The sequence below is a fragment of the Leucopleurus acutus genome, assembly GCF_964270905.1.
Source record: "Leucopleurus acutus genome assembly, chromosome: 2".
Classification (NCBI taxonomy): Eukaryota; Metazoa; Chordata; class Mammalia; order Artiodactyla; family Delphinidae; genus Leucopleurus; species Leucopleurus acutus.
Window position 1 is genome coordinate 138107413 of NC_139143.1, and position 15811 is coordinate 138123223.

At 40.3% G+C, this 15811-nt stretch overlaps 1 protein-coding gene across 2 annotated transcripts in view; it reads right to left on the bottom strand.

The window, feature by feature from the left end:
• The window catches only part of CACHD1 (cache domain containing 1), a 215769-nt gene that overhangs the window by 21680 nt on the left and 178278 nt on the right, over positions 1–15811 (bottom strand). For both annotated transcript variants that reach the window (XM_082832498.1, XM_082832497.1), the window contains 7 exons: positions 13441–13609; positions 8611–8753; positions 7750–7931; positions 6741–6851; positions 1611–1733; positions 368–467; positions 159–275 (listed from right to left, as the gene is read on the bottom strand). In XM_082832498.1, the coding sequence (XP_082688624.1) occupies positions 159–275; positions 368–467; positions 1611–1733; positions 6741–6851; positions 7750–7931; positions 8611–8753; positions 13441–13609 (945 nt within the window). The remainder of the gene's footprint in view (positions 1–158; positions 276–367; positions 468–1610; positions 1734–6740; positions 6852–7749; positions 7932–8610; positions 8754–13440; positions 13610–15811) is intronic.

Consider the following 15811-nt stretch of genomic DNA (forward strand, 5'->3'; position numbering starts at 1 on the left):
CATCAGACTGGGGAGTTGGACTAAGGTCTGTCATGTCCTATCACTCTAATTCGCAGGCAATGAAACAGCCGGTAATAGCTAACATTCAGACACAAACCATGACTCCATTGCACTTCCATAGCTGGATGGGAGAAGAGAGCGTTGAGGAATCAACTTACCACTAGGCTCGTGTTGAATTTATAAAACCTCTGGACCGTTCTGTCACTGAAGCTGTTGCACAGGTTCTTCTTTACAAAGTTGGGGTGGTTCAGGATGTCATTTGCTACCAGGGGCTCCTACCGAGGCCAAGCAGAACACAAGACAGGTGCCATGTGGTTAGTGAGCCGCAGCCCGGTGGAGAACTGGGCTCTAGCTTCGTGACAAATACCTTGTGGGTGATGTGCTGCTGTTCCACGGGTGCATGTCCTTTGGGGTCAATGAGGGTTGGATGTGCCACCAGATAACCCCTGTCCTCCATTATGAAGCACCTGTGCCAAGACAATGACATTCCTCGTTCACAGAAGCTGCTGTTCTATGCTTCTGGAGAGCATCTATCTTGCTAGCCCTGACACAAATTGCATTTAGCAGGTTCTCAGTAAATATTCATGGACGAAATGAAGGAAGGCTGGCAGTCAGGTGACAGACACATTAATTCTCAAGGCGCTGGATTACCTAGCATAAGGCGAGAGAGTTACACCTGACTCTGAGGTCACCTACATGCTTCGTACAGAATGTGACCACCCAGACTAAGTAAGATGGGCTCGAAGATCTTTTGCAAGAATGTATAAAGTGGGACATTTTTTTCTTTTTGCTGGGGAGGGAGATTCCAAAAGAAGCAGTCTTGGGTATTTTCAGGCACAAATTTTAGGTAAACCATACAATTTCCTCTTTCAGTGACAAACATACCTAAAATACAACGTTCAGAGGACATGCAAAAATATATTTGATGGAAACACTAAATAAGTGAAGCTAGAACTGCTTTAATCAAGACTATATTCTGCTCTATTTTACTTTCCATTCGTCATAACAGTTTGCTGTGAATCCTGCATTTCCCCATTAAGGGCCAATGTGAAATTCAGCAGTGATATGAAGCATGGGCTATGAGTTGGAAATAAAGGTATTTTTAAAAGTGGCCTGTATTAAATCAAGGGAATACCCTTGCTTTGACATGCTCTTTTGAAATTCAGGTGGCAAAGACCTTTGGTTCCATGAGCCTCTTTCTGGGGAAATGTACAAAGGAACAGTCTAAGCATCTGAAAATCTCACAAAGACTTTGGTTTAATAACTAAGTTCACATCAAAAGTACTACCCAAGAGTACCCTCTGGTCTTTCTAGCACTCAAGATATGGGAAACCTCTAATTACAGACTCCTAGAGAAACAAGAGCTTTTGGAGAATTCTGTGCCACAGTTACTCTTCTTGTTAGAAGCCAAATCTGTCCGTCTGAGTCATAAACAGCATGCATCTTAGAAAAATAAAAGAACAAAAACCTCCTCTATAGAACACCCAGGCAATGGACTCAGTTTCTGACGCTGACTATGACAATGTGCTTGGCATTCAACTGGAGATACCTGACATCTTTTTCTTTGTATTTTGCAGCTAGATAGGATATGGGGTCCCTGAAGGGCTCACCTTATTTTGTTGCCACCATCTTGGTTACAAACTGGTAATAAGTCCATCAGAACCTTGTAGAAGTATCGAAGCGTGAAGTCAATGCCCATCACAGCCACAGTATGCCCGGAAGACAGCTGTGTACTTCATGTGAAAATGATCAGTGAGAATAAGAGGTGTGTCTTATTTAAAGGCAAAAGCTATGTTCACTCATAAGGACATTGTCTGGTATCAGAAACACATGACTCCTGTTTTCCGCACTTTCCACCCTTGGAGAAACAATGAACTAAATGACTAGTTTAGCATAACATGGAGATTTGACAAGAGCAAAATGTAAGATTAAAGGTAGGACTTCCCAAATAAGACTAGCCCAAAACATGGGCAGCTGTGGAATAGGGCTAGTCCTAACTATAGATGGTCAGACAATGGTGGGATTATTCTTTGTCAAGAATATGGGGGTGGTGGGGGGATAGGCATCAGCTGGGAGGTTTAATGTGTGGCTGTTAGGTTCCTTCCAACAAGGAACCTTTATTTTTCCTTCAATTTTTTTTTCTAATTGAGGTATAGTTGATTTACAGTGTTGTTAATTTCTGCTGTACAGCAAAGTGATTCAGTTATGCATATTTATACATACTTTCTTTAATATCCTGTTCCATTATGGTTTATCATAGGATACTGAATATAGTTCTCTGTGCTATACAGTAAGACCCTGTTGTTTATCCATCCTATATATAAAAGCTTACATCTGCTCACCTCAACCTCCCACTCCATCCCTCCCCCAAACCCCTCCCCCTCGGCAACCACCAGTCTCTAACAACGAAACTTTAGACAAGGAGCCTGAGTGGTGTCCTTAGTTATTTCCTTCATTTTAGATCATGATAAATATACAGTTATTAATCTATACATCTCATTTTATAGAGCTCTCAAAGGTTAATTAGTTTTAGGTCATACAAAACTTAGTGAAAACAACGTTTTGTTTTCTTTCTATAACACTAAAGTTGGCTGTACTCAAAACTCAGCTCACATTCTAGAACGAGACTCTCCTGGTTCATAGGCCAGTTCTGTCTCCATTCTAAAGTGCTACTCTCAAAAACAGAAGCACCGAGGAAGAGAAAGTTGGGCAATACAACATGATGCTTGCTAGCTTTTTAGCTCTGGAATCAGTCAGATCTGGGGTTAAAACTTGGCCTTGCTGATTTCTATCTATGTGGCTCCTGGGATGCTACTTAACCTTTCTAAGCCTCAGTTTTCTTATCTGAAAATGGGGTTAATAATAGCTCAGAAGAAACTTCCCAAAGTAAAGTCCTCTTTGGGAAAATCAAAACTTGGGAGTGAAATTAGCTTTGCTATGTAGACAACTGGTTACTAACAACACTGATACTAACATATTAACTCAACTCACCACTCACCACCCCCATTTAAAAAAAAAAAAACCCAAAAAACAAGAAAAAGCAAACAAACAAACAACAAGAAAAAGGGACCATGACCCATAATGAAATTTCTATCAGAGCTTTGCTGTCAAAGCTGTTTTTGGCATGGGATGGGGGAAGACCATGTTGTGGGATTGCCTTTGAGAGGTTATTGCCTCAATAAGAGCCCCTATTATTACTTAAGTAACTTAAATTCTCCCATGGAAGAACTCCAAGACTCAGTTACCTTATGGGATTTGTGCATTGTAGAAAAGAATATTTTGCTGAAGTATTAGTCAGAAGAAGTCTAAACTTCTCTTGCTGGTTCAGGAAAGAGTGATGAGGCTAAACAACAGCCGTCATTACGATAATAGTAACGGCTTCCATTTATGAATGTTCACAATTTATAGGCATTCTGGTAGGCATCTGAATATATCACTTCAATGATTTCTCACAGAAACCTTATGAGGCATTATTTCCAGAAAACTGAAGCTTGGGGAGATTAAGTATTTGGCTAAAGTCACACAGTGAATAACTAGTAGAAGCAGGGATTTAAACTCAGTGCCTTCAACTCCAAAGCATATATTCCTAACCAATAGGGTTTCTGCCTCCTTAGATCTGCATGGTACTCAAGAGTTTCCAAGCAATTTTAAACCATCTACTTAATTTCCTGTGAAGACATCAGAAAGGAATTATAGTTCCTATTTTATAAATGAAAAATTAGGTTTAGAATGGTTAAAAGACTTAAAGAAGATTGAGCACCTTTTATTTATGGTTTAGAGACTAAATCTGGTTCTTTCTACAATACTATAGCTGCCTCAGTGAAAAATACAATTCAGGTTTTGTGGGACAAGTTGATTTTGTTTCTAAAATTCCCCTGTATGACTGCCATCTGCCCCTGTTGATGATAAATGTGCTGAAGTAAAAGCATCTATTATATATTGCCCATGGAAGTCTAGCATTCATATTTTCACCTGCATTTAAAAAATGTACATGGTTACTATAGCAACCCATAAAGAATACCATAGAAAAATCAAACTAAGCCTACATTTCTCAGCACAACGGTCCATGCTGTTTGCAGCGCTTTGGTGAGATTTTCACTGCCAAAGACTTGTCTAACCAGTCCCTTAATCATTGACTGTACTTCATCATCACTACCACATTATCATCCTCCAAAGAATGCATCCCTAGATTCTCAGGCCACTAATAATGCTGATGAAAGAAACTGTTTAACTGATAAGTGAGCACTGAAAAACCCTGTCCTCAAGCTCTCAGCCCAACCGCTTCTGAAAACCAAGGGAGAATAAGAGTGCTTCACCAACAAGTTGAACGTTAGCTTAAGTTCCCTCTTCTGACCCATTAAAATGCAAGAAATTTAAAGCATGAATAGCGTGATAATAAAAATAACTACCATTTATTGGGGATTTGACATTGGCAAGTATAGTGCTAAGCACTTTACATGCATTATCTTTACTTTTCATTATGTTAGTTCAATTTGGGCATTGTTACCTGTTTTCCATATGAGGCTCATAATAATAATAAAAGTATTTAACATTTACTGAGCCCTGACCATGGGCTACACACTGTTCTAGGAGCCTCACGTATATTATTTACAGTAATCTTTAAATAATCATTTGAGATAGGCCCTAATATACTTCTTTCACAGGTGAGGAAACCAAGGCAGAAAGGAACTTGTTAATAGTCATACAAACAGTAAACGACAAATCCGCGTTTTCAGAGTGGAATCACATCTTAGGAGGAGGGCAGGTTCTCCAGTTGGCACATGAGACCAAAATCACTGGTAATCATTTGGAAAAAGTACCTCAGCAGAGCCCACCTATGAATATACCCATTAAAGCTATAGTTGCTTTGGCTGAAAAGCAGAAGCGTTAATTGACTTGCATTCTAAACTATGGTGAATGAAATAGATGGCTTTAAATAATAAAAACACGCTCAGCTAAGGAAAATGTTCAAATGATCAAGTCCATGGGATTGCATATTGATTAAGGCGAGAGCAGATACTTATTCCTGAAATATACTCTCATTGAGTGACTGATGGACGGGATTTAAATGGCCATTTAACTCTTGTTAAACTCGAATAGCTAAACTTGTGTGGGCTAAATACACTATAAACAGTAACCAAATAAGGGAATTGAACCCAGGTTTTTTCTAAGTTGAAGGCCCATCATATTTCCATCATGTGTCATTTGGGCTGACACCATAAATATTTATAAATAAATGAAATGAAAATTCTTCCACCCATCCAAATTCTAATAAAAACATGTATATGAGCATAAAAATCTGTACCTCTCTGTGACCTCCTCCCCCCCGCCCAACAAAAAGAATACTGTGTAGGAGGAAAAGCTAATGGCTCTTGATAATGAGTGGCAGATGGGAGAAGCCGGGTGGAATGTCAAAGCCTAAGTAAGACACACACAGGTAGGTAGGCATTCTCTCCCTGCTCCCGCAGCAACATCTTTAAGAGCCCAATTCCGGCCATGGGCATGTCCTTGTCATCAAAGACCAAGGTGACTGCTGCCTCCTCAAAGAAACCACATTTGTTCACTTTTTCTCAATTGTTTAGAATAGATGGGAGAAATGACAAGTTTTGCTATTCAGACAATAGTAGGTGTATGCCTTACAGACGGCCTGTTAATGAAAACATTGAAAAGATCTGTTCTAAAAGAATGTTTACTTGTTTCTATGTGATGGAGCCAAACAGATACCATGTCCTGAAAAGAAATCACTATTTGGCTGGCAGCAGGGCCCTGCCATGGAGACACAGGTCATGATATTGAAATTCCACACAGCACTGCTTCCCAATTCTTGATTCCAACGTACTAGAGTTAGAAGAATTCTACTGAATGTCAGCCATTTGATATATAATGAGCACTGTGAAAAGCCTAAAGTTAAGCAAGAAAATCTGTCTCCCATAAATTTTAAGGCATCATTACAGATACCAGTCAAAATATGGTCTTTATTGGTTGCTAGGGAAAAACAGCGATTTGTATAATGAAGGGATTAAAACAATGTGTTTGGACTTGCCTCTCTAACCAACATTTCACTGACATTTGTAGCTTAAATGCTGAAACCTCAAAAGCCTGAAATGTAAAGCACCCTAAATATATTTACAGTAATACTGACATTTTATAGCATGCTTGGAAAATCAATTCTCAAAATGCTTTTTCATTCCTCAAGAGACAGCAAGGACAAAGTAAAAACAGCAACAAAACCATAACAACAACAACAACGAACCCCTATATAATTCTAAAGAGACCCAAATACAAAAGGAAACAATCTCAAGTCCTGATACATTTTTTTCTTCACTAAAACTACTCTGTTCTTGGGGAAACACTCTCTGATAATAATAATTGTCAGGCTCTTGGTGCTATTTCTTTGATTGGTTTACGACTGGCATTTCTAGGAACTGTTTTACTGAACCTAACATCTTTCTTTTTCTTTTTCGTAAGCACCCTCACGGCCACTAACAGGGCTAAGTGCTTTTGACTGCCTCAATCACACGATAATCGTGTGAGGTAAGTATTATCCCCATTTTACAGACGTCAGGAGGAAGGTCAGGGTATCCAAGATGGCACAGCTGGAGAAGATATTCAAACCCCAGCTTGCCCCACAACAAAGGTCATACTTTTGCCACTAATTCTTGGTGTCTACTATTCTATTCAGATTTTCAAAGTATCCTTAATGTGTTTAAGAAACGAGTAAAAATTAATTGAAATATTACCTGGATGAATGAATTGTATGACTGATGGTCACTACATAGCCAGCTCCTCCAACGTCTAAGTAAGGTCCAGTCAAAGAAATCAAACCTGGATTAGCTACTGCGTGGAGATACCTGATGGAGACCAAAGAAAGTCGTTACTTGAGGGTATGAACAACAACTCTGCACATTTCGAAGAAAAGTGAGCTCGTAACCCTAAAAAAATATTATAAATTGTGCTTATGTTACATTCAAGTTGAAAAGGATTCCTCCCTTTTATGTCTGACTGTAGCATCAGCAACAAGGGGTCGAGGAAAAATGAAATTCTCTTTAAAAAAGATGCTGGACTCAGTATATATGTGAGCTTTTAATAAGGTCTATAGGAGAGATGTTTTAGAGGCTAAAACAAAAATTAACAAATCAAGTAGAAACAAATCCAACTGGGCACCCAGAAATGTCCCCTGGATTGGTAAAGGTGGGGGAACAGGCAGTAAAACTAGCGGCCACTCATGAGTGACTCAGTTACTAAGCGGCGCAATGCTAGAAATCCTGTTTTCATGTCCAGGTTGCCCTCCTGCTATACCACCTGACTAGTTCTTGCGTTTGAAAATCAGAGTCAAAATAAATCCCAGAAGTAAAAAGTGTTTTTCAGTTTACACGTGTTCATTTTTCATAGGTCACATACGAGCCGTCATTTGATGCCATCATCACACGCAGTGACATTAAGTATACCCGCTGGGGACACACTGCATCCAAGATGGGATTCAAACCACTAGGAATTGAAATGGCCAAGTATAAAGTATTTCAGTCTCAAAATTTCAATGAAGAGATAAAAGCATTGTAGACAGAGGAAGCCCACAAAGCTTTTGTTAATATTACATTTAAAAAATGATTCAAAAACATATTTTCACTGTCATGAAAAGTATCTTCTTTAAATATGACTGCCTGAAGTTGCTTTATTGTGTGTACTTATCATGTCTCTTCGGGACTGGAGGGGGGGAAACCTTTGATAATGGAAGCCCCTAAAACTCACCATTGTCTCCTAGTGGGATCAAATGCTTTGTCCATGAGGGAACCAGGATAAATTCTGAGGACGCCATTGGGCGTTGCTATGTAACGGCGGACAATGTAAGTGTTCAGGCTACTCATTTCCATTTGTGTCATCCATTCATCTGTGACGTGGCTGGTAGCCATTACTTCATTTCTGACAGAGAACTGGGAAACAAAGGAAGACATAGCAGGGATCCTTTAAGACTCACATGAAAAGAGAGAGGCCTGCTGGCAGAGCTTCCCAAAGCTCTCTTGCAGAGAAGCCAAGCCCAATTACTTTTTAAAAATCTTTCCACAGCAGATGGATACAGCCAAACTTGGTGAAACAAAAGCTTCCTGAAATATAGCCAGTGGACGTGTGATTTACTTAATTGTTCATCCTAGCTAGGCTTTCTGTGTTTAAGAGGAAAGATCCTATAATGCAGCACTAAATACACACCCAGACACACATACAAACACGTGTACACACACCCCCTAAATCTCTGCTTCTTAAACTGCGTCATATTTATCTCAACAGACAGTAGGGGCACTTTACTTCATTCCCCTGGGAAAAACGGGGCTGGAAAGTTTCACTGGTCTCTAACTCACACCCCCCTACCAAGAAAGCCCCTAGTGCATCTAAGGCCTTAAAGAGATTCTTCATCTGGCCCATAGGGCTTCTTAATCCATCAGAAGGGTCCTCGCCGGCCAGCCTCCCCTGGGCCACACACTCTGCCTTTCTGGCTCTCCAGCTGAGAGGCACAGATCCAGAGCTCGGCTTCCCACTTCAAAGGTTCCCTACCAGAACCCCCTCCCAGGCCTGTGGAGGGGTGCAGCAGAAGTGCAGCCCCGGGACAGCACTCACTTTGAGCCCCGGGTTAGCAATGAGGCGGGTGTTGTCGCTGAGATAGGCTGTGTAGTGTTCCACCATGCGCTTTGTCTCCGGCTGGCTGAGGTGCTCATAGGGGGAGGAAAAGCTGCCAGCAGACAGCATGACGGTTGGACTTTCTGAGAGAGAAGCAAACAAAGCAGGCCTGAGAACACGGAGCCTGCATCTCAGGCCCAAACAAAAGCATGGCTAAGGCTCTGCCCATCTGTCAGCTGTGGTGGCTTAAAAGTTCTCCCTAAGGAAAGCAAAGAACTCCACACTGGAAGGAGCTGGGAAAGAAGAAAGTCAGATCCTCTCCCTGCAGGGAGCTTACAGTCCTGAGTGAACCTAAAGAGATACAAGAGCTGAGAATGACAAATAGTCAACACATCTTAGGTCTACATATAATATCCTACACTTATTAGGGTCGAGGAGGCAGCATATGACATGGAGCCAGAATGGGCTGAGCCTGGGCTCCACCATTTCCTGGCTGTGTGATGTTGGGCAAGTTGTAATACATGTGATGTTTTTATCATCTGCAAAGTGGGGGAAATAGCAGCGCCGACCTTATAGAGTTATGGTATTATGCTAGTTAATATACACAAAGCAAACGATTTAATAAATGTAAAATATTTAGAACAGAGCTTGCACAACTCAAGTGCTTCTGTAAGTGTTAACTCTTATTGTTCATACTACTATGATTATCGAGGAAGAAGGAAAAATGGAATAGTGGAGTCGACGCAAAAATCAACTAAAGAAATTCTCACAGACGGGGACAGCCAAACATGGCATAAACAAAATCTATGGAAATGGAGTAGTTAATATACACATATTTAATTGTTGGTCTTATCTAAGAGGAAAAGCCCAGTTCTCTGTTTACGACAGAAATCCTTGCAATGAATTACATTTTGAAACGAAAACACTACATCTCTGTCTCTGAAATTTTACTCTTCAATCGTATATTTTTAAAAGCATTAGAAAGCACTATCACATGTCCTATCTCACTTAAATCTGTGGGTCCTTTTCTATTCCTTTGTTAGTTCTCACTCACAGTGTTTTGTTTCCTTGTGGCCTGGTTATCTCTGACTGGACACTGTACTTAACAAATTTGTAGGAAATGCTGAGGCTTAACAGGATGGGAATATCTTCCTCTAGAAGGGTAATTGCATCTTGTGCTGCACACCAAGATGAGGCAGGAGATGGTAAGGTGGAAACAGTTCCCAATAAGGAGACAGGATACTGGCCTAAGTGCTATACGGGGAGACTTTGGTATTCAACAAGTCCACGATGAGTGAATGCTTGAGGTTCCTTAGACAACTCAGATGACAGGAATCCCATGTCAAGGGCTGATTTAGTTCCAATTCACCTTTACCCTAAAGATATAGTCCTTTGGGACCTCTGCTAAAAGCATGTGTGTGTGTGTGGAAGGGAGGAGTTTCCTTGTGAGTCTTCTCCTTTTGAGAGCCTTGGATTTGATTTCGGCCTCTCTTCCTAGCCCTGAGCAGCTACCTGAAGCACAATTTCACAGTTGTTTCTTCTGTATTGATAAATATGTGCACTGTAAAAGCAGCTTTAGGGGTTGGCTTCCTTCTCTGTGTTCTTACATTCTCCTAGACTTAGGTCCACTACCAATTAGGTTAGTTCTCTGATACTTTTCAAAAACTTTAAAAGACGTTCCATCCAGGATTTTTGGTTGAACCCAGCAGGATGGGTCAGAATTACCTAGTCTTCCTTTATCAGAAGACAATGCTTCCAGTAATGCTATGTCTCCTGTAACTTTCATATCATCATGGTATAGCTTGGGAGTTATTATTATATTCATATCAAGGAGAAGAAAGGCAGAGGCTTAAAAAAGTTAGGTTGCCTAGCAGTGAATTCATGGGGTCCTCCGTGCAAGGATGGGCCAGAGAGAGAGGACTGTCCTGGAACTCAAAGAGCTTAGGAACCAATTGGAGAGACAAGGATAAAGAAAAAAGAGGAAAACAACAATACTGGAACAACACAATAATAAAAGAAATGTCTCAGGGACAAAAGAGTTGGGCCAGAGGAAGGGAAGGACAGATAACTTGGGGAGTGGGCCTTTCCTGTAGTGACATGGATTGAAGGAGAGAAAAAACCAATATATAGGACCCAAAGCTTTACAGTCAGGAGCTAGACACATAGCTCTAATTTACATAAGATACATAGTACTTATATACATACTTGTGTACTTAATTGCACTGGATGATATACTCTTTTAAAATTCCTCTTTGCCTCTTTGTGTACCAAGAAAGACTATGTCCCCTCCTTCACCCTCTTGAAGGGAGCTCTGACGTACATTTAATACCTTGCCTCAAAATCCCCATCATCAATGAAATTAGATGGAAACCACTTATTTGCCATTGTTTCCCTTATTTTCCATTCCTTTTTAAAAATATTTCAATTATCCTGCTTCATTTTCATTACCAACTGTTACTAAACTTCCCTTGGTGACTTCTCCACACATTGTCCTGGGGGGAGTTCTATGGCCAAAGTGAAGTTGGGTGGTACAGTGGAAAGAGCACCCATTGAAAGTCAGACACTGGCATAAGGTCTGTCTGTGTGCCCCAGGATCAGCCCACTAGTCCTATGTAAAGTATGGGAGTTGATAAAGCTCTATGTTTTCTGGGCATCTCTATGAGGCAGCACTGTTCAGCTGAAATACAATGCAATCCCCAATTGTAATATAAAATTTTCCAGTAGCCACATGAAGAAAAGCAAAACCAAAGAGGTTAAATTAATTTTACTAGTATATTTTATAGATGCCAATATATCCAAAACATTATCACTTTAACATGTAATCAATACAAAAAATTAAGCATGTATTTTATACTTACAGTAAATCTCAACTTGGTCTAGTCACATTTTAAGTCCTCAAAAGTCACATGTGGCTAGTGCCTACCATATTGGACAGTGTAGCTATGAGCGATTATCCAAAGGAAATAAAAAATCTAGGCTTGAGCTGTTTTCTCATCAAGAAAAACTGCTGCACTTCACTGTCTCAAATTTTAAAAGAATGACCTTGTAAATCAACTATACTTCAATAAATTTTTTTTAAAAAGAATAAAAAAATAAAAATAGTGACCTCATTTGCACCAGCAGTAGTGTAGTAGTGTTTAGCTTCTTCCCACAGTGGCTAAGGGAATCATGCATATCTTAGCTTTCCTGTAAGCATTTTTTTTTTTTTTAAAGACAACTTTTTTTAAAAAAAATTTTGGTTGCATTGGGCCTTCGTTGCTACATGTGGGCTTTTCTCTAGCTGCGGTGAGCAGGGGCTACTCTTCGTTGCAGTGCGTGGGCTTCTCATTACGGTGGCTTCTCTTGTTGAGGAGCACGGGCTCTACGCTCGCGCACTTCAGTAGTCATGTCACGCGGGCTCAGTAGTTATGGCTCATGGGCTTAGTTGCTCCGCGGCATGTGGGATCTTCCCAGACCAGGGCTCGAACCCATGTCCCCTGCGTTGGCAGGTGGATTCTTAACCGCTGCACTACCAGGGAAGTCCTCTGTAAGCATTTCTTAAAAATATGAATTAAAGGACATACATACTCTTTTGTATAGAAACAGAAGGCACCCCCCCCCCCCACAAACCTAAATGACAACAAACAAACAATGTAAAATCCAAGTTGCCATCCCTGGCCCTCTCCAAGTTGTCCACACCACTGGAGTGTGTCACAGATGAGACTACTTAGGCTGCCTACTCTCTTGATCTCATATCCAGGCAGAAACTCTATAGGATGGAATTCAAAAGAGAAACCCAAACACAACTGCTCTCATTTGGAACCTAGAGACTGGTGACTTCTATCTTTGATCCTCTTCCCACCTGTGCCCCCTCTATTCAGTTTTCCAGTTGTCTAATGATTCTTATTCACTCTTTGAACCCTAAGTATTTTCAACAGTGAAAAAGAGAATACCTGTTTTAAAGTACTGTGACTACACTGTGACGTACTGACAACTTACACCATGGATGCCTAGTATGTGCCTTGCACATGGCAGCATGCAATAAAAGGGGCAAATCAGGCATGGGAGAAGCACGAACCACATCTCAGCCTTGCTACTTTCTGTGTTACCGTGGGAAAGTTATGTATTTCAATAAACTCAAACATCCTCATCTGTAATTGTTCAACTCAGAGGATGAATGTAAAGTACCGGGCACAGAACACATGTAAATTCCCTTTTGCTTCCTTTGAATTATTTGTCTATCTCCTGAGCCCTTTTCAAGCAGGGACCTGTGATACAGATATGCTATCTAGATATATAGGTATGCTACCCTTAGACCCTTTACCATTTCTCCACCTCCTGCCTTGCATCCCTGTATCTGTCTGCTTGCCTCTAGTGGGCCATACCTGTCACTCTCTTTGACGGACATTGTTTGAGCTGCTAAAACCTCTTTGTCCAGCACTAGCACAAAGCTGAAAGTGACCAAGGAATACAAAAGTCCAGCTCCCTTTCTTGAGTCTGGGCAAACTCTGCGATGTAATTTACACTCCAAAGCCCCTCACAGGATTAGGCTGAGGCTGGAATGTCACTTAAAATCAAACTCTTGCTTGCTTTCTCCTCCTTCCTTATCCTCTTTCCTTCACTTCCTCGCTAGTTTCTTCTGAGAGTTCATCCTTAACAAATCACCAACGCACAAATCTTCATCTCAGTGTCCAATGGAGAACCTGATACCAGGCAAGCCCTCAAACTGGTTTTACATTTGCCTCCCCACACTGGCACTGCAGGTATTCAACATCTTAATTCAAACTGATATTCATGGTGAGCTGCTGTGAGGAAGACCACAAAGGAAGCTGAGAAGCGCCAGGGCTTTACCTAGTGTGGCCAGCTGTTTGAAGTGGAGGCAAGCGCTAGGCTGGCCCAGGAGGTCCAGCCGGTGGTACAGTAGCTTGCTGCTGGGGACAGTGTTGAGGTTCTTCAGTTGTCTGACAGGTATTTCCGGTTGTATCACCACAATACAGAGAATGAAGGAAGTGTCTTGCACCTGGAAAAATCGAGAAAGAAGTTCTAATACAGAAAATGAAAGTTCCAGGGGAGAGCGACTTTGCCTACATTATTTTCTGCTCTCTCTGTCTTCTACTCCACATAGAAAAACATTTGATGAGTGAAGGAAAGACATGGAGACGGGTTAGTAGAAAATGGCTCTAGCAAAAGATTACATTTTCTAATTTGTATTTTCCTTTCTGATCGAGGGAAATTAATGAATGTAACAGAAAATTATGGAGCTAATGAAGGGATCAGAAAATAGTTCCTTTGAAACAGTACCTACTCCTAGTCCTCTTTTGCTTATTTAAGTTAATGGATACAAGCAGGGACACGGCATAAGAACACAAAACTTATTTCTGTTTGGGTTTGAAATGCATTTTAAAATATACAGTTGGTTTTGAAATGACTGTGCTGAGAATTGACTACTTTAAATGCCAATGATAAATCCATAACACAGTCCATCCAGAATCTGGTTTACTCATTCTATTCCCAACGAACGCTTTCTTTGCTCTTGGTTGGAGGTGACTAGGATCTCAGACTCATGAAAAGCGCAAATCGTAGAGCTCCCTTGCAAGGCTGGACTGACTTGTCCTTTCAGACAAGGAAAGGCAAGTGTGCTGTAGCTTGGCCTCATTTAAGCTCCTATGTAGAGACAGGAGTACTTTCAAATTCACTTTGCTCCTACTAACGGATGCTTGAATAAAATTTGGTGGGAAAAGTGACCACTAATGAGTCAAAAGCCAAGTCAAACTACTTAGTTCCAGCTCCTTGACTTAAAAATACAAGAAAGCCAAACTTCTCTAAGTCCATTATATTAAGAGATGAACAGAATCTATTTAAAAGATGGTTTGTAAATAAATGAAAAGAGTGATAACCAGCTAAGTCAGAACTAAAGATGGTCAGAACCAAAGCAGCTCAAAGGATTTACTTAACGATCAAGGAGAAATTTTTTAACTAGGCAGGTTAGAGTTCAGAGTAATGTAGGATTTATGAGGATGGTTGCAGAATCTTTTTAAACACAGGGGAAATTTGCATCTTCCTGGAATTGCTTTCAAGTACCGCTGCCAAGGATATTCAATTAGATTAGCAAACTTAATCCTCTTCCTCCACCCAACAAATTAGAGAGTGACAGAGTGTTCTGAAGTGGCATTTACTACTTCCCCTCTTCCCATCTCACACAGTCATCCTTTGAGTTTGTTTCCTGTGTTGCATGTTCTAAGGAACCAAAAGGCAAAAACTTTACCAGAATGACCAGAATATAATTTTATAACTGGGTCAGTTCTGTAAGAGAGAGAAAAAAAATTACCCTAAGCATCTAAAAGCAACACTTTATAAGTTTTTAGCTGGAAAGGAAAACAGATTTCAATACAGGTCTTTTTCCTATTGTGTTCTTAGCCGGAAAAAAACAGTCTTTGCAATAAGGAACTATGTATAACATATCTAGAAGAGCTCTCCGTGACTGGGGAGTGGTTTTTTTCACTGACTGTCCATGGGATTCATGTTTTGAAGTGAACCGTGACCGTGTTCACAGGAATACTGCAATACCTTCTGATGGTCAATAGCTCCTTCTGTCACAGCATGGAGCCTCATATGCTCAAAGGTGGACTGGGGTTACAGAGTGACAGAGTAGTAATCTCTTAATACTGCTAACGTAATCTCTCATTTTACCTTTAAATTAATTCAGTGAAAAAATCCACCAGTACCTGCTATATCTACAGATGCTAAGCAGTTTAACTTATTATTATCAACATAAACTAAATCTATTTAAATTATATTTAGTAGAAGAATCCATTTTATTCTTGAGGACAAGAAGAGTACCTATTCACCCCTCCCTCCAGTGTAACTAAAAAAAGCTTAAAAATACTTATTCTTACTCCTGGGGAACCAGGCAAGCCTTTTTAACTTCAATTTCATTACTTATTACCTCTTTAAGTTTTCAATTAATAGTGATGTTCTTAACAATTTCAGAACCTGAGAAAACTAACACTTCTACCTCAAGTGACTACATAATTATATCCATTTGGCTAAGTAGAGTAGCCAGAATTTACCTGTATGACTGAAGAAAGACCATCTTAAGATAATACTTCTTTCCAAAATGTTAACACTAGGTTTATTTACGGTACAAAGAAGGTCTTAAAATGCCTCCATTTCCTTCTTTCTCTTTTAATGCCAACAAACATTAATATAGATATTTTCCCAG